Genomic DNA, 19,313 nt, shown 5'->3' with positions numbered 1-19,313 from the left:
GACATATAGGCTGAGACAAAATTCGATATTGACACTTCATTTTGAATACGTTTTTACTATTCCTCATACCGTTGGTTCACTTCGCCCTCCCCCTGAGATGACTGCTGATCTTCTGGCTGGTAGGCTATGATGTTCGGCCTACTGGACGCGTTTCTCGATTCGTTTTGCACCTAATCATTTGTTTGGTAGTTTGTCAATTTTCACAAAATGTGTGTTCCTTGCAACCCTGCCGTGCGCTGTTTCGCCTCAGGAAATGACGTCACAGATACGATCAAATGTTGTGTTGGGTTGCCAGCATCCAGGCGGCGAAACGGTCTTTTATGAACGGTTGTAGCCTCGAATCGACGCACCAACAAGAAAAATGTTACTGAGAAAAGTTGTCTGTTTTGATGTCCTCTATACGAATATGTGGTTCGTGGGTGCCATTAAAATGATACCCTGTATAGCGAGTGCAATCGCGAGGTGCCGTTCGTCGTGTAGTTGCTCGTGCCTTGTAGTGCAAAGTGCAGGCAGGTTTTTCTCATCTTTCCTGCGTAAGACGGGCAGCTGCACAGTCGTGAGCTGTACTTTATCGTTTTTGCTGTGCGTGTTGTTCCGGCCTAAATTTTATATTATTTATGTTGTTTTAGTGTTTTTAGACTATGTTCGAAAATGACCGTGTGTACTGACAAGCTGCCATGCCACAATTTATCCGTTAGGATCGTCATAAGGGAGTGAAATTAAAGAGAGTAAACTCCTATCTAATCGGCAAGCTCTAAGTATTTTTTTACTAACACAAAACAGTAAACAATACTATTCGAGAAAGTTCAGGAGCCGGGGGAACGAGGAGTTGCATTATTTTGGTCAAAGTCCCTCATTTCCACTCGTGATAAACATGTCCATTGCCAAACTGGAAAAACCTTTCGATATCTGGAGCTGACTAAACAGCATTCGTAGATAAATTAGATGATTTGTTCGATATTACTCAAGCTAATGCCATGAGCATGATTAAAATCAACGGAGACAGAGTAATTACCATTTGACAACGAGGAAAATGATTGACAGGGTTGTACGATGGAAGTAGACACACGTTTACTTAAATAATATTAAAAAATACTTATAGGTGAAAAGAGGAAGCAAACAGAGATGCTTAGAATCGAACGAGTAGTTCAGCAGTATTTGTGTTAAAAAATAATTCAGCGGACAATGTAACCAGCGATTAAGCTGTTGAAGATAGTGGTGATAGCGAAGAGTATGTTCAATGTTAAAGCTCTTCTGAAATAGGTAAGGCACAGAAAAGGAAAAAGGAGCACAAGTACAATTAGGTCTGTGGTTATCACACCAAAACTAGCTTCCACCCTCCATATTGTCAATATAAGTGCTAGAAAGGCACCCCTGATTTGAATTGATATTTTGTTATTTAACGACGCTTGTCTTCCACTTTTGGCTCATCGCGACGATGAGGATGAATTATATGATGGAATTGATGAAGGGACACTCACAATCAATACGTATGGTCAGGTCGGAATTCGAATCCGGACTCCTAGCGTCGACATGCGCTGTAATAACCACTACGCCACGAAAGTAGGCAAGGAAATCAAACTTGAAACATGCTGCTACATTGAAAAGTGTTGGTCGAAATGTTGAATATTTTACACTTAGTCACTCGTCCAAATACGTAGTTACTAACATTAAAGAGGCCTTTAAATCTAGGGCTAAAGCCATCATTTAAGGGGGTCGCACTGGGACGGATGCAAGAATTATGTGGAAAAAGGAAGGAAAATCACCTGCCAGTAATAGTATCAGAACCAGTCATTGATCATTGATGATCACCTTTGAAAGAAGAGCAGAAACAGTGTGTTATTAAGTGTTTCAGGAACATCAGAAAAAGTACCAAGCTTGTATGAAAAGTATTCCCAAGAAATAATTTCAGAACTGAGGAACGAGGTGTTATGTATCTCATGTATTGATTTGTCATTCTTATTTTTCCTGTAATAAATAAAGATATTTTGTTTTTGAAGATACAAAAATATGTAAAGTAACTACTATTACTCACGCATCCTTGACCATTTTCGTACATATTACGAAATTTCAATACATCTGCACGACCTCTAAATGTAAAACTCTCTGTCACTGAAAATTTACACAGATTATCTATATATATATATATTGTCCCAAATTGAGGGGGTTAGATCAACAAAAATACAAAGTTTATTTTTTCCATACCTTTTTGAAGCATCCTAATATATATATATATATATATATATATATATATATATATATATATATATATATATATATATATATATATATACACATATATATTAAGGCTGAGTCGTTACCACTTTGAACCGATTCCGATACCGATGCCGATACTCTTAACGATTCCCACCTATACCAATACTTGAGAATTACAATAATTAAAATTTGTTCAAAATATTGGTGCGTAAAATTCTTCTCCAATTATACACATCATTTTACCAAGAAACGTGCTTTAGAAAATTCAAGAATTGCTTCACAATATTAAAATAGATGATATGTAATCAAAAAATATAGTTTTTCGTAAAATTGGTGCAAAATAAAAATAAAATTTTAATTTTGTATAATTTCTGGATAATTAGACCACGCGAAAGTGTCGCGCGTCATTTTTGCTGTCCCCGTCAAATACCAAAACGGCGGGAAAATATCGGCTGGTATCGGAAGATGAATATCAATCGATACTTTCCGATACCGATACATCGGAATTGATTTCGGCTAAGCCCTAATATAAACTACTAGATTTCTGACGGGGTATCATATGGTCAAATTTAATGCAAATTGCCTCTACTTTAACCCCTTTCAGGGAATACATCTAATTACAGGTCACCCTGTATATATATATTTATATTGTTATGGGAAGGCCAACGGGCATCAAAACTTAAAGTAAAAACCAAGTTAACTTGAGAACACTGACCCAATCAAGGCAGCGACAATAACAAAATTCCTCTGGCTAGACAGAATCCAGATTGCAACTACCAGGTCGCTCTTCCTGATCGAAAGAGGGAAGTAGTGGCACGGTGGTTGACTAGCTCATCAGAAACACGCTACGTGGAGAGTGGGATAAGTACCCCGGACTTTTTGGAAACGTCAGGAGTGTTGAACCGTTATCGTAGTCGAGCCATCGACTCGCGCCACCGTTCAGTTACCAAGAGCCAACATCTGTTGTCGTGGTCGTCACCAGAGCCCGAGACGCCAGAGGGGTTGCTGCCCGATTAGGTGAGTGTGTTTTGCTCGTCTGCCTTCCTTAAGTAGTTAAAGCATACCTATAAAACGCTGACGCTGAAAATCAATGTTGCCAAACTAACCTCACTTTTTCAATCAGTGTTGAAAACGAAACCTAAATATTGAGGTCAAATCAGTGTTGCTTATCTAACCTAACTCTTTGAAAGGAAGCGACATCATTAACCTAAGTCAAGGGAAGTGATGTATCTCGTTATAGGCTAACCCAGTTATGTGATTATAACGTATTACGATATATCTTAACCTATCTTGACGGGGAGGGTTATTTATTGATTGATTGTTATGAAAGGGCGTGGTTATGTATTGTGTACTTGTTCATCGGTTGACTGTGTTTGTTGTGGGAGGTTGGTAAACAATGGTTTCCAGATATGGTCACCGATTGAGTGACAGGTGATTCTTATGATAGCGAACGATGTTATAATAGGGTAGGTACTGTTTATTTATTTGTTGTTGACATTATCGATTGATTGGTTATTTATTGTTTTGGTGCTTGCAGGTGTTAGATGTCTCTGTGGCTGCGTCGCGTTTGGCTGTGCTGTGTGTTGGACGAGTTAATATAGATGTGTGTGAACCAACAAGTATTTATGTGCGCGCGCATCTGGTTGTCGGCGGCATTGAGTATCAAACGAAGTGGGAGGGTTTGCGCCACCTGGTTCGACGGCGGCGAAGATCAAAGGAAGTAAAAAAAAGTTAAAGGTAAAGTGCTCCCCTGTGCTTAGCACTACGCCATGAAGGCGTATAGAGGGTGTGGGGGTAACGCCCCACACTTTCTTGATCCGGTCGTGAGTGGGGGTGATGTGATCAGCATCACGCCCCTGACCGCCTTTACCCCCCAGGGTTTCCCCCAGGTACCCATGTTATTCGACGCTGGGTGGGCGCCGGGGCCGCTTCCAACGTTAGAAAAGTTCCCGGATTTGAACCGACCGGGGATAGAACCCGGGACCTTTAGCATGGTAGTCAGTCGCGTTACCAACTGAGCCACCGCGGCCAAAGGAAGTAGGTGGGGGAATCGTTAGTATAAAAGCTGAACACGTGTGCTGTAGCCGTGTCGGCAAATATCAAATGAATCTCGGTGGGAATATCTGTGTCGTGATGAATCAAGCGTAACAGGTGTGCGCCATCTGGTTCGGCGGCAGGGTCAAAGGATGTGGAAGTGGGTAGAGTCCCGTTGTTTCTGGGAATGTCCATGCAGCAGTTCTGTCAGGAAATATGAAAGGACATCTGTGTCGGCGATGATGAAATTGTAACACGTGTGAGCCATCTGGTTCGGTTTCGGCAAATATCAAAGGAGTTAGAAGGGACAGAGTTTGATGTCCAAGCATCAGCTGTGTCGACAGATATCAATGGAATCTCGGTGGGAACATCTGTGTCAGTGATGACGAAAGCGTAACATGTGTGCACCATCTGGATCTCTCTGAACGACAAACGGAGAATCTTGGACGGGAGGGATATGTTTTGTTTCTACACAAGAAATATATCTTTGATACGACAAAAGGAATACGGCAAGGTGTCCACAGGAGATGTCGAATGTGACAATGTGCTTGGTCAGCGACTTTTTCCCCACGTACGACTGGAGATTTTTTCCTAGGATACCGAGAGGCATATCAGACTGTGAACTGTTTTGCAAGAATGCTCTGGTTGGAGAGTTTGCAAAAACACAATGCAGGGTTCGAGGTTATTTTTCTTTCCTCGCTTTCTAAATAAGTTTTGTAGGCGCTGCATGGTGTAACTGTTGATGCAAAAGAGACTAGGGTAGAAACTTAGATAAATGTTAACGATGATTTGTAAATGTTTCAAAAAATGCTAAATGCTTATTTCTAAGGGAACAGGGTTCGATTTTTGGTGGAGGTACCTTGAATAGTGATTCGAGTCGTACTACATTTTTCACGTTGATTAGTTAATCTGAGCAAAATAGATGGATTGAATGATTGATTGAGATGGTGTATTAGGTCCACTTTATGCACAGTAAGGCTAATCGGGACTGGACCTACAGCTTATAGTGGGATCCGAACCATTTCGCGCCTCTACCAAAAATCGAACCCTGTTTCCTTAGAACTATATCTTAACTTTAAATATTTCTAACGAGATTTGATTGCGTATTTTTTACTAAATATCCAACTCGATTATACAAACATTTTAAATTTTGATATTAAACATCATATATGACATTCAGCACTCGTTCTCTTCAATATCTGAATTTCATCGTGAGAGACGAATAAGAAAATCCAACAATAAATATCACAACTTATGTTTGGAAAGCGTTTTCGTATTGTGTTGAAGCTCTACATTAGCCAGAAAAGTTTTATTATAAAAAAATCATTTTGCCAAGCAAGAAAAAAACTAATTTTCAAAACTTCTCAAACTCGAAACGCATACGTTGTGAAATATTTTGACTTTCGAAAAGTGGGTTTCATAAGAATATATTTTTCACTTTGAGTAACATTGAAAAAATAATCATTATGGTACCGGAAAAATATATTATAAGATTTGACTTTTAATTTACCAACTTCGATCTTGATGTGTATTTTCGCTTTGTGTAACGTTAACAAATCATATCCTCATTGTCTGTCTTTCGTTGTGCAGGAACGAAAACAGATATCTCTTCGCGTTTTAGAAGCGTTGCCATTTTCGAAATAATAGAAAGACGTCTTGACTTTCAGAAATATTTGACTATATCGAATTTGTTATTGGTCTCACAAATATACCTTGAAAATTTTCGGCTCTACAAACATTTTCCTTTCAGTAAACATTGATTATAAAATTGCATAATACAGAACTTGTGATCTTCAATATCTGACTTCTGTTGGGAGAGCCTGTGAACACTTTCATCTTCTAAACACAGTTACTCTGACAGAAATAATACCTTCAAAACTTTTAACTTAGAAACAAACATGGGAGTCGAAAGTTTGATTTGAAATTTTGTTACTAAGATAAAATATAATCTAAAATTTTCTTTTGCTTTGAAAAAAATATTGGGGAATGTTCTCATATTTGCTTGTTGGAGATAAACAAACATCAAGAAACAACTCTCGTTTTGCCGGAATATACAGCATATATTTTTTATTCTGAGAAGAGTTTTCATTTTCCAAATGTTTTGCATGCATTAATAGGATCTGGTTTTCACTTTCAGAAACATTTGATATTAACAGTCATTGTTTACTAAGTTTCACTAAAGTTACTTCAAAACATTTCGATTCTCCAAACATTGCCTTTTGGTAAATATTCGTTTTATAATTACATAACACAGAACTTTTGCTTTTCAATATCTTACTTTTGTTAGGCGAGAACAAATAACAATGCAACTTGGGAAATCACAACTTCGATTTTGAAAACATTTTCGGCTTCAAATAATACCGTCAGAACTCTTCACTTAGACAAAATATGGGATTCAAATTTATCGCTCGAAATGTTCTTGATATGGTAGAACATTCTTCCACTCTGTTTCCAATGTCTTCAGAAACTTTTTAACCTTTTAAAAAAATAAAATATTAGTATATTTTTCTTGAGATTAACAAACATGGGAGAACATGTTGTAGCTCTGAAAAATAAACTTCGACTCTGAAAAACTATCTTGAGATATAATTCTACTTTAACAAGCAATGTTTCGACTTTCACAACTTTTCACTTTGAAACAGTACAAATAAATTCACTGTAATAAAATCTCTCCTATTGGTTTCTCTATCCCGTTTTTCCAAATCACAGCCAACGCCAACAACATACAATATTATCGACATGCACAATAACAACAATTTTGCTTGATAATCGTCATAAAAACATAGTAGATTCCTTCGCTCGAAATTTTCTTGCTAAAATAAAACATAAGTTTATTCCATTCTCTTTCAAAAAGCTTTCGGCAAAAAGTTTCAACTTGTAAAAATAACATTTGAGCACCATTTCTTTGGATTAACAAATATTAGAGAACAAGTTGCATCTCTAGAAAGGTAATTTCGACTTTCAAAAATTGCCTTGAGATAGCAGTCTATCTAACTTGACAAACAATGTATCGACTTTCACAACTTTTCAGTTTGAAAGGCATGAACAAATTCATTGTAACAAGATCTCTCAATTCGGTTCTGCATCCAGTTTTTCCAAATCACAGCCACCACAACCAAACCTAAGACATTGTCGACATACACAATAAAAACAAATTTTGCTTGATTCGCTACCAACGTCTAGTTAGACTTCGTACATGCGCAAAGGGACACATTTCGAGTTTCTGCGCAGATCTCACACTGTGTATTCGCAACCAAACCCGTTGTTCTAACAGTGCATAACTATCATTCGTAATTGCCTGAAATTTCAAATGTCTTTTAACATTCTCAGACAAATCAAGTCGTTCGTAACATATTTGTTCGCCACCATCTTGGTTTTACTGAGTACAATATCTTAGCTTCTCTCCATTATATCATCCATACTCGAATAATTCTGTCAGCCATATTAGACATATTTTAATTTCATAAGTTAAACGGCACAAAATATAATATTGTCGGTGCCCACCATCTTAGATTCACGCAAATCGATATCTTGATCTCTCCCTGTAATACTATCGTTGTCCAACGCTAAGCATTACAGTACCGTTGTCCGCCATCTTGAATTCAAAATGATATCTTCGTTTTTTCTCATATTAACACCAATATCCGCCATCTTGGAATTATGCCGTCAACCAACTTAGATTAATTCCATACTTAATGTGTTGTACAATATTGCGTATCATAATATTGTTATCCGCATTTTGCAATCACTCGGTAACACATATTGCCTCTACAACATTGTCATTGCCTTCCATATTAAAATTTTCTAGAACTTAATTCGTATTATACTATATTTACACCTGTCGCCATCTTGATTCTCCTATAACAATAATATCCGCCATCTTGGAATTCCCGTCCCCTCTTAGATTAATTCATAACTTATTACACTTAACGATACAACATAAGATTATCGTTGTCGACTATCTTAGGATCACTCAATCCGACATCTTCGCATCTCTCTTTCATTCTCTGTAGTCCGCCATCTTGGAATCACTCGGTGTAACAACCTACTTTCTCTACTACTACCTCTAATGCAATCGCCAAAAAAATTATACATATGAAGGGTTCGGTGCAAGAAGGAGCTAACCCTCAAAAAGTTGTTTTCGAGATATTAGCATTTGAAAGTTTGAAAAATCGATAAATCTGAGTTTTGTTTGTATTGTCGTATAATTGATTTCAAAAGCATGTCTGAAGTTCCGAGTTTACATGGACACATTCAAATGTGGTACAATTATTGCAAAGATGATTAAAATAAGTTTTTTTCAGTTCATTGTTTCCCATTGTTTGGTTAGATCCTTATTGCATCACAATCTTCGGTGTCAGTTCTTTGGAATAGCAACAAACAGAAATGCATGACCATTATATTGTGAACAAAAAAAATATACAAAAAATGAAAAATTAAAGTTAATTTTGTAGGTAGAAGAAAATGACATACAAGTTTAATTCATATTCAGTGTCAGCCGAAATATTCTCAGCACTGACACCAAATAGTGGCATATGAATGCAGGTAGGACAAACTATTCTGAATTCAACTGATCCAGACCCTCCTCATGTATCAGTCAGCAAGTCCATCCAGAATTTCTGCACTATCCTCGGCAGCTACTTCCGTCGGAACAAGGCTGACATAAAAATTATGGTATATTGGAGGGATGAATTCCAACAGGGACATTATGTCTGAATATTTCCGGACATGTATGGGAATTTGTTCCTTGTACTTGCATGGCAAATCACTTAGGGGTACATCTGGCAGTGGACGGCCTCTTTTCTTTAGGGTGCAGCTAGCACATACTGGCGCTTCTTTCTGGTATGAATAACTCTCATATAGAATATGGCGAGTAGCGGATTCAATCATGAACACCGCAGCCTCTTTAAACGTGAGGGGCTCCTTACCAACTGTGGTGGTTTTCTTGGTAATTGATGCCACAAGTGGTGTGAGATCCTTGAAGTCGGTTTGCTGCATGCGTGTTACATGAAATTTCTTCTTTCTGTTTGCACTGATGATCACATCTGCCCATTCATCTGTCGTATATTCTATATTATAGAAAAATGTGAATGACCTCCTGGAAGATTGTCCCGTTGTGTAGGAACGTTTCGTATTCTGAATTCTAATATTTTGCATGAGGTATGTGTTCTGTGTTGCACAATCAGCCAAGTCCCAGAATGTGTGAAAAATGAACTCTGCATCCCCCTTAATTTTATTCCAGCATTTCTTTGAACGAGTACATGGCTCTATCTTCCTGGCTGGAACAACATCCTTTGTGTGCCCGGATGTGTACTGTTCCACTTTATTTATTATTCTCTTACGTTTCACTCTCTCCCAGTTATCCTGGTCGCATCGTCCCTTTCTGGTTGGAGGATTTTTCACAGAAGATCGCTCTGTCGTCCTTGTGATGTGAAGGTCATTCTGAAATGGATCAGAGTAACAAATTTATTTGAAAATGTAAACTACCACTAAGCAATAACAGTCCAATCCACTCGACGAACAGAAATTTCCGAAACACATGATTTTTGCAAATGACAAAACAATTCTGATTATTTATCTTTACATAATTTCTACATTACCTTTCCTGTTGATTGACTGATTGATTTGTTGTTTTAAGTCTACTTTATGCACAGTAAGTCTAATCAGGACTGGACCTACAGTTTAAAGTGGAATCCGAACCACTATGTGCCTCCACCGGGAATTGCACCCGGGACCCCTTGATTACTAGGCGACGACGCTACCACTGCGCCATCCGGGAGGCTACCTACCTTTCCTATTCTATACGATTTATTGCAATGTCCTTGATGGTATGTTGTCAGAATTTTTTCATTATTAGGGAACCATGCACGTGTGTCATGTCGATTTCTTCATTAATCATTTCAGCAATATGATGCTAACCTACATTCATTATGTTAGCAGCAGTTGTCATCAGAATAAGTTCATGATTTTACTGTACCAACTTGCAAGAGGCCTGAAGAATGCATAGTGAGCTGATTTGCGCATTAACATGCACATCACGACGCACACTTACCAACTGTTTTCACCGTGCCCAAGTCTGAGACAATAAGGTGTTAACCATCATTTTCAAAAAATACCAAAAATAAAAACTTCTTTCTTACCTCAGAGTCGGTGCTTTCGCTGCTCGACACTCCACACACATAGTCTGGGTCATCAAAGATGTTGTCACCGCACAGAGGGCAATTTTCCTCATCAGAATCACAAATATATGAGGAGGTGCTCTGCAGACCTTCCTCGTTATCCGACATTTTCCTGTGGCTTGACACCTTGCTGCACAGAATTTTCCGTTCGTACGTTCCTTTCGAAGAAGGGTACCATGTGATTGCCCGCGAATGTGACACAGCACCAGCACCACCTCTTGGTGAATGCAGCAGACGTTCATGTCGTACGTACTGCACGGTGTATCTCAATTTTGACAGAAGTGAGGGTTAGCTCCTTATTCCACCGAGCCCTTCATATATTAATATATTTTCAATTTATACCGGTCGCCATCTTTATTTGCCTATAAAAATATTATCGATATCTATTATCTTGAAATCATATTATGCGCTACTTTATATTGACCCGTAACATAATACACTACCATTCGTAAGTAAATTTGGATTCACCCCATCCAATACCTTAGGATTGTATTTTACTCAGCATCGTCGCCTTGTACTGAAGGGGACCGGGTTCGTTTCCGGGTGGAGACGCATAGTGGTTCGGATCCCACTATAAGCTGTAGATCCAGACCCGATTAACCTTACTGTGCATAAAATGGACCTAATACACCATCTCAATCAATCATTCAATCCATCTATTTTGCTCAGATTAACTAATCAACGTGAAAAATGTAGTACGACTCGAATCACTATTCAAGGTACCTCCACCAAAAATCGAACCCTGTTCCCTTAGAAATAAGCATTTAGCATTTTTTGAAACATTTACAAATCATCGTTAACATTTATCTTAAGTTTCCACTCTAATCTCTTTTGCATCAACAGTTACACCATGCAGCGCCTACAAAACTTGTTTAGAAAGCGAGGAAAGAAAAATAACCTCGAACCCTGCATTGTGTTTTTGCATACTCTCCAACCAGAGCATTCTTGCAAAACAGTTCACAGTCTGATATGCCTCTCGGATTCCGAGGAAAAATCTCCAGTCGTATGTGCTTTAGTGTGGGAAATAGTCGCTGACCAAGCACATTGTCACATTCGACATCTCCGGTCCACACTTGCCCGCATTCCTTTCGTTGTATCAGAGAAATATTTCTTGTATAGAAACATAACATATCCCTCCCCTCCCAGATTCTCCGTTTGTCGTTCAGAGAGATCCAGATGGTGCACACATGTTACGCTTTCGTGATCACTGACACAGATGGTCCCACCGAGATTCCTTTGATATTTGCCGACACGGCTACAGCACAGGTGTTCAGCTTTTATACTAACGAATCCCCCCACCCGCCTCCTTCCATCTTCATAGCCGTCGCACACACAGGTGTTGCACACATATTAAGCTTGCATCATCGACATACACCGCGCACTTCCTTTTATACTCAATGCCGCTGACAACCAGATGCACGCGCACATGCATTCTTATTGGTTCACACACATCTATTTTAACTCGTCCAACACACAGCACAGCCAAACGCGACGCAGCCACAGCATAGGCGCCGACTCCATGGGGCTTAGGGGGGCTAGAGCCCCCCCAATGTTAATGATGTGGGGACAGAGCCCCCTCAAATAATCTTGCTTAAGAAGATTTAATGTATTATTTTTCTTCTCTTGTAAAGTTTACTCTGAATTGTGCCACATGAACTTAACTTTAAATACACATTTGAAATGTTCTAGACCATCAACTTTGGGGGGGCTATGACTGGAGACAGCAAAACACACGACTTATTACTATGTACTAAGTATATAATTATTATTTACTATTATACATATATTAATCAGAGACATAATGAATTTAGCCAACAACTTGTTAAAGACTGTTTGGGAATTCCCTAAAAGAATGCAAATATTTTGGAATATTATTGATGTGAATGAGAAGGCTGGCCATGCTGGACTGCGACCACTTTGCCCTCGTCGGTGGACGTTGAGAGCCTCAAGTATGCAACAGATCTTAAAGAACTATGAAAATCTTCTCAAGTTTCTTGAGAAGTTTTCTGAAGAAGATTCTACTGACGCAGCATTAAAATATCCTGGATGCCTGGAAACAATGCTTCACTTCAAGACATTTTTCTTTCTCTCCCTCTACTGCCATGTGATGGGTCCAATAGAAGAGGTAAACTGTAAGATGCAGTCTCCACGCATTGGTGCTACAGAAGTGGAATCAAAACTAAAATACTTGATTGACATCTTTCAAGAAAAGCGAATGTTTTTCAATTGTTCTGGTTGAAATGCACAGAGGGCAAACCCAGCCTCGTTGATGAGCCAGAATTGCCCTGGCAGCGTCACGTCCCTAAGAGACTTGAAAATCCTGATGCTGCCAAACATCACAAGTTCTACACTCCAAAATAGTATTATAAATCAATGTACACTGACGTGTGTGACACAGCAAAATCATGTGTTAAACAAGGACATGAATCTACAGGACTACAAAAAGTAACAGCCGTAGAGAGAGAATGCATCTCAGCTGTGAACAGTTGCACAACAAACTTTCAGCAAACACGAGAATTATTTTGCCAAGATTTGGATGCCGATAGGTTCTCTTTACACATGTCCATGCTTGGTGATATCGCCAAACAGAAGAAAGTGGTTCTAACTACCATGCGTGACATAAGGAAGTTTCTTTTGGAAGACAGCACTCTCCAGGAGCCAAATTCATGATGGTCCTCCACACTGTGCCAGTGACTACAGCCACAGCCGAAAGGTCATTTAGTGCTATTAGCCGAATAAAGACATATTTGAGATCTACAATGTGGCAGAAGAGACTAAGCAGCTTAGCAGTACTCCACATACATCAAACTATGCTTGATAATTTGGACCTGAGACCGCTCGTTAATGAGTTCATAAAAAAATAACTCACTGCATAGAGCAACTTTTGCTTTATTTTAAAATCATATTCATATGTTTTTGTTGTGTATGTCACTTTATATCTTAGTGTACATGCTATTTTTTTTTTATTATTGCAAAATTAAATTTAAAATGTAAAATATTGTAGCAAGAAGAAAAAAGTAAAACTATTTTCCTGCGATTTGTGTTAGCCTTTATGTAAATAATTAAACAAAACTGTTAAATATTGTAAATATTCGTTATTTTATGGGTTATTTGCAACCCATCACATGTCTGTTGCGAACATTAAAACACACCTATGCCCTCGCCGGAACTCTAACCCGAGACCTCTGGATCAAAGCGAGTTGAGTCGACCACCCAACATGCTCGGCTACCGAGGCCGGCATAAAACTCAGGTTGGTCTCTTAATGTAAATATATACTTTTCAATAAAAATGTTAATTGTTATATAAAACACAAATGAGCAGACACAAAAGACATAAAGAGACTTTGAAACATTTTCTAAACGTTTTTCATGTTACATTTCATTTCCATGAATGCATTTAATAGCTGCTTAAAAACTGCTATACGAAGCCGTAATTTTTATTTTTAAAAAAGGGAGGGAGTGAGTCATTCATTCATTTATTTCAGTGATCAGAGCCCCCCAATAATTTTGACAAGTCGGCTCCCCTGAGTCACAGAGACATCTACCACCTGCAAGCACCAAAGCAATAAATGATCAATCAATCGTTGACGTCAACAACAAATAAATAAACAATACCTACCCTATTATAACTTCATTCCATTTCATAACAATCACCTGTCACTCAATTGGTGAACATATCTGGAAACCATTGTTTACCAACCAACGCAACCACAACAAACACAGTCAACGAATTACGTTACCAATAAAACAACAAGTACACAATACATAGCCAAGCCCCTTCATAACAATTAATCAATAAATAACCCTCCCCATGAAGGTAGGTTAAATTATGTTGTAATACATCATAATCACATAACTTGGATTAGCCTATTCCGAGATACATCATTCCCCTCGACTTAGGTTAATCACGTAGCTTCTTTTCAAAAATTTATGTTAGATTAGCTACACTGATATGACCTCAATAGATAGGTTAGGTTGACAACACTGATTGAAAAATTTAGGTTAGTTTAGCAACACTGATTTTCAGCTTCAGCGTTTTATAGCTATGTCTTAACTACCCCTTACCTCTTCACCGAGTCAAGAAGGGCTATCCACAAACGGTAAAACCCAATTGAACATTGCTTTACTGTTACATCCGTAAGTTACATCCCTCGTACCTCGTTAGAATCCCTTGTCACATTACAATATATATACGAGGTATGTATGTATGTATTGTCAACCTGACGGTACCACTTTGCATTTTCGTTTTTACTTCATGAATAAGTTTTCATATGTAAACATTTGTGATCAAATACGTACATGCATAATTATACTTACTGTGCAAGAATCTACCCCTGGAAGTCCAGCAGCACAGAAATGATCGTCCTCGATTTCTGTTGAGGTGTAATTTGAATCCAACAAGCATGTCTCTTTGTCCTTTGACGTCACTTTCGCTTTCAACAAGAGGTTGCTGAAGTCTCCGTCGTCCGCAATGCCCCATCCGGCCACGTCGAGGATCTGGGAGTGGGTGCTTTGGTCTTGAAGAATGGAATTATTGAACATATGAAATGGAGTTTTATAACCGAGGGGAAGGATTTCTACTAAATGTGTTAAAACCAAATGAAACTGAATGTCATAACTGGAAATTGTAAATAATGGGATTTATTTGGAGGAAGAGTACAAAAACGTTAAATATATGGAGACCAAGATGTTCTTTCGTTTACGCACTTCGTACTGTGAGATGTAGCACTTATTTTTTAGTATAAATGGATAATATCACAGATTCTTGTGTTTTCTTTTTATGTTTTGAGGTGAGATATGGATTATGATTATCGTCACATGCAAAAATTTGAGTATACAGAAGTAAGAGCATTCATGAAATTTTTGCAAAGACAAATGACAGATCCACATACCAGAACACAATAATTTGAAGGCGAATGGGTTGAAAGTGGCAGTAAGCACTCCGGAAATTATCACAAAATCCACATTCTCCTGCAGGGTTGATGCCCAATTTACGGATTCCGTGACTAGACTAGAGATTTTTCATGGAGAGGTCTGTTAGATAATTTTGGATGGTTCGAGCTGAGAAGATGTTAGTCGACGGCCACATTTCTTATTCAGAAATCGAAGTTGCCTCATTAATTTCATCCTGGTTTCAATCTAAAAATCTCCCCCAAGAAGATCAGTGCTGTAGTTCCACGGAAGGCTCATATTTTCACCCACTCCTTCATTTACTTTTTGAGAAACTAAATTTATAAAAGTGTTGTTTTTTTGTTTCCTTTTTTTTGTAGCAATGAAATTTCAAGTTTGACATTTTAAAACAGAAAAAAATTAAGTAAACGTGCCAGTAGCAACATCTAAAGTATGTTTATGAAAAAACAAATTCTCAATAACAATCAAAATAACTCATGTAATTCAAGATATAAAGTTACTGATCGTTATTACTTCTGGTAAAATTTAAAGATGCGAATTCTTGCAAATGGCAGGGACTTACCCTTGGATGGAAGGCATATGGGAGTGATTTCCTTGCAGAAATCCACGGGCTTGTCGAGAAGAAGCAGCCCAATATCATGTGAGTCATGGGTCTCTGCAGAACGGTAATCGGGATGAAGCCATGTCTTTATAACATTTCTTACGACAACATCCGGTCCCAAATTATTTTCATCGTGAGCGCCCACAACGACATCGAGATCCTTTGTGTTACGCCTGAAATATAAAAAAATAAACTTGAAATTTGACAACATGTGATTATTATTGTGTGGTAATGGTCTAATCTGGCTTTATAAAAATCTGAGAAAAACAGGTTGAGGTTTACATGAGTATAGAACACTTAGGCGCACGGGACTTTCCCCTCAAGTGCCATTTACGTGCAACATCTGCGATAGTGGTGGAGGGGTAAGCTAGATGATACAAAATTCTTGAAGCTTTCCTAGCGGTAAATGACCTCGGAATATCACCCAGCTGATTTCCAGATGAACTTCCAAGATTTTATAAGCTAACGTCATTTTGAGTTGAGATCCCTGAAGATTGAAGTGACGTTAGCTCTCTAAGGATGTAGAGATGCAACAGTAAGCAGCATTTGACCAACGATATTGTTGAAGGTTGGAATAGAAGACTTAATATTGCTGTCAATATAGAACGTCCCAATGCTTTATTCCAATGCCTTTGTTACGAGTGAATAATACTAAACGAAAAGTAAGAATGCAATTAAGCATGATGGCAGAATGTAATACACTTTGGACATTTTGCACCTAAACGGAAATTGAAAAGAATGTATGAGGCATTTCATACATTCAGAAATTACCGTAATTTAATTTAACAAAAATCAATATGTGATGGATTCGGAATGGACTTAAACTTGTACAAAACGCTAATAAATGAATGAATGAAAATAACGTATATTCCTCTAGCCTAATAAATGAAAGTTTTTTTAAAAAATTTCTGGCTTTGGGGAATATCTCACTCATTATTTCGATTTCTGTAAGCTTAAAGTGCATACGTTTGCAAGTGTAAAAATATCACTGTTGACTGCCTTTATTACTAAGTATTATCTCACTCTAATGCAAGTATAGGGCCTACCGATGCTGCAGTGGTAGCCTCGTCACCTTGTAATGAAGGGGTGCTGGGTTCGATACCAGGTAGAGGCACATAGTGGTTCGGATCTCACTTTGAACTCTAGGTCCAGTCCCGATTAGCTTTACTGTTCATAAAGCGGCCTTAAAACACCAACTCAAACTATTGGAAGTGTGGTATATTTTAAAAAAAGAAACTAACAACGTTTGCCAGGTCTGCAGACACATGACCTTCAGGGTAGGGTGACCGGACGTCCTGTTTTATCCGGACATGTCCTCCTTTTCAGGTGTCTGTGCGGCGTCCGGGCGGATTTTTTAGAAATCTGTAAATGTCCTCCTTTTTTCGAAGCATCCAGTGGCGAACCATAGGGGGCATTGCCCCCCCCCCCAACCTTGGACGCAAATGAGTTCTGGGGAGGGCAAACATTGACGGCTAAGTGTTCCTGCAGGGGGCAATTACCGTCTACAACTTCAAATTTTATGCAAATAAAAATATTTTTCGTAAAATTTTCTTGATCTCTTCGCTCGCAATACCTGCTTTTCTTAGTCTTATCAAGTTTAGGATTGTGTTAGGGGACGGCGGAAGTCGGCTCTGGGCGCCGAACGATCTAAATGAAAATAAGTTGTAAAATTGATTAATCGATTTGTGTTTTTAAGTCCATTTCAAGCACAGAAAGGCTAATCGGGATTGGACCAACAGTTTAAATTGGGATCCGAACCACTGTGCCATGTGCCTCCACCGAGTATCGAACCCAGGACCCCTTGATCACAAGGCTACGATGTTACCACTACACCATCGGGGAGGCACGAAAGTTGTGAAAAAGAGAATACATGAGCGTCCCGTGAAATTTTTTGCGCCCTATTCAATCAATTTTGATTTCAGCCTGCAAAAAAAATTGGATCCAAAAATTTTCTTGCTCGCTTTGCTCACAATTCTTCTCTGTAATGCATTTTAAATTACCAGACAGAGAAAAAAGACTTGTCTTAATTGATTTTGTTATAAATGCATGAACAATTGTTTTGAGGAAAGGGAGCGTGTACATTTGAGAGACAATTTATGTAATTTTTGCTGTTGGTTTATTGTGAGATGGATGAATTGGTTGTGTAATGTATTTAAATAATATATGTTGGATATAATATGAATATGTACACAATTTAGTGTCCACGTCGCTCCTTGTTGCATAATGTGAAACCGTGCATGGAAGTTATACATGTTAATGTAAAAAAGAATTATATTTCGAATTTATTTATCAAGCATTTTCTGTCTTTCAAAAATAGTTTTTGTGCTTGTTTTCCATTATTAATGTGAAATTGAACGTGTTGAAAAAATAATTCAAATCGTTTGTTCGAACACAAATGCTTTAGCACCAACTTCTAACCTCTTTTTGCATAATTTACATGGGTAATACCGTCTTTGATACTACTACTACTATTACTACTACTACTACTAATAATAATAATAATGTTAGTCCCGGGCTCGAATTCTGACTTGGGCATGGATGTTTATGAGTGTGCATTCATCAATTTCATCTCATCACTCATTCCCATCTAGGCAAACTAGCCAAAAGTGGCGCAATAAGCGAAGTAAAATAAAGCATATCAATAATAATAATAATGTTATTAACATTATTATTATTATTAGTAGTAGTAGTATAAAAATATTATTATTGGTACGTTTATCAAGGTATTTGTCCCCCCCAGACAAAAATTCGTGGTTTCGCCTCTGATAGCATCGATCATAGCACATGTGCTGCATGAAGAATGCTTCTACACACATAACGATCATCATATCACTTGGAGCGCGTTAAGTATTCGAGCAATGCTCACCTATCATCTGGGAGCTGAACACGAACATTTTTCCAACTGAGTCATTAGTGGGGGTGTGCGGGATCCAGAAAAGCCGGTACCGAGATAGGTGAAAGGAATATCCCGTTCCGATCTCGACTTCGGGGAATGATTTCCACACTTTTCAGGATCCCGAGCACTCAGGAACCTTCAAATCGTCATTTTTAAAAGTAGTTAATTCTTGATGTTTTCTGCATTGTAAGTGTCTTGACACTTCTCGAAAATTGTAAAAAAAATAATATAAAAATAAAAGACAGTGACCTAAAATTCGTGATTTCCACAGCGTCGGGAAAGTTTTAAACATTTCCAGTCCCGAAAATTTCCCGGCTTGATCCGGAAACCGCGATTCTCTCCCGTTCCTACCAAAAAAAAGTTATGTCCCGCACACTTCTAGTCATTACATCAGTACGTATTATTCTAAGTCGTTGCTTCGCAATCTGAGACTTCTGAAACATTGATTGATATGGTTTATTTCAATTCGTTTCTC

General features: G+C 38.2%; 1 protein-coding gene across 1 annotated transcript in view; it reads right to left on the bottom strand.

The window, feature by feature from the left end:
• Nucleotides 1-19,313, bottom strand: part of LOC146003588 (trypsin-1-like) — a 32,327-nt gene that overhangs the window by 4,420 nt on the left and 8,594 nt on the right. The window contains exons 4-5 of the mRNA XM_083141894.1: nucleotides 15,904-16,115; nucleotides 14,748-14,947 (exon numbers count right to left, since the gene is read on the bottom strand). Of these exons, the coding sequence (XP_082998020.1) occupies nucleotides 14,748-14,947; nucleotides 15,904-16,115 (412 nt within the window). The remainder of the gene's footprint in view (nucleotides 1-14,747; nucleotides 14,948-15,903; nucleotides 16,116-19,313) is intronic.

Source organism: Lepisma saccharinum, chromosome 20 (assembly GCF_977018435.1).
Source record: "Lepisma saccharinum chromosome 20, izLepSacc3.1, whole genome shotgun sequence".
In the NCBI taxonomy this organism is placed as follows: domain Eukaryota; kingdom Metazoa; phylum Arthropoda; class Insecta; order Zygentoma; family Lepismatidae; genus Lepisma; species Lepisma saccharinum.
This window is presented reverse-complemented; position numbering and strand designations above follow the sequence as displayed.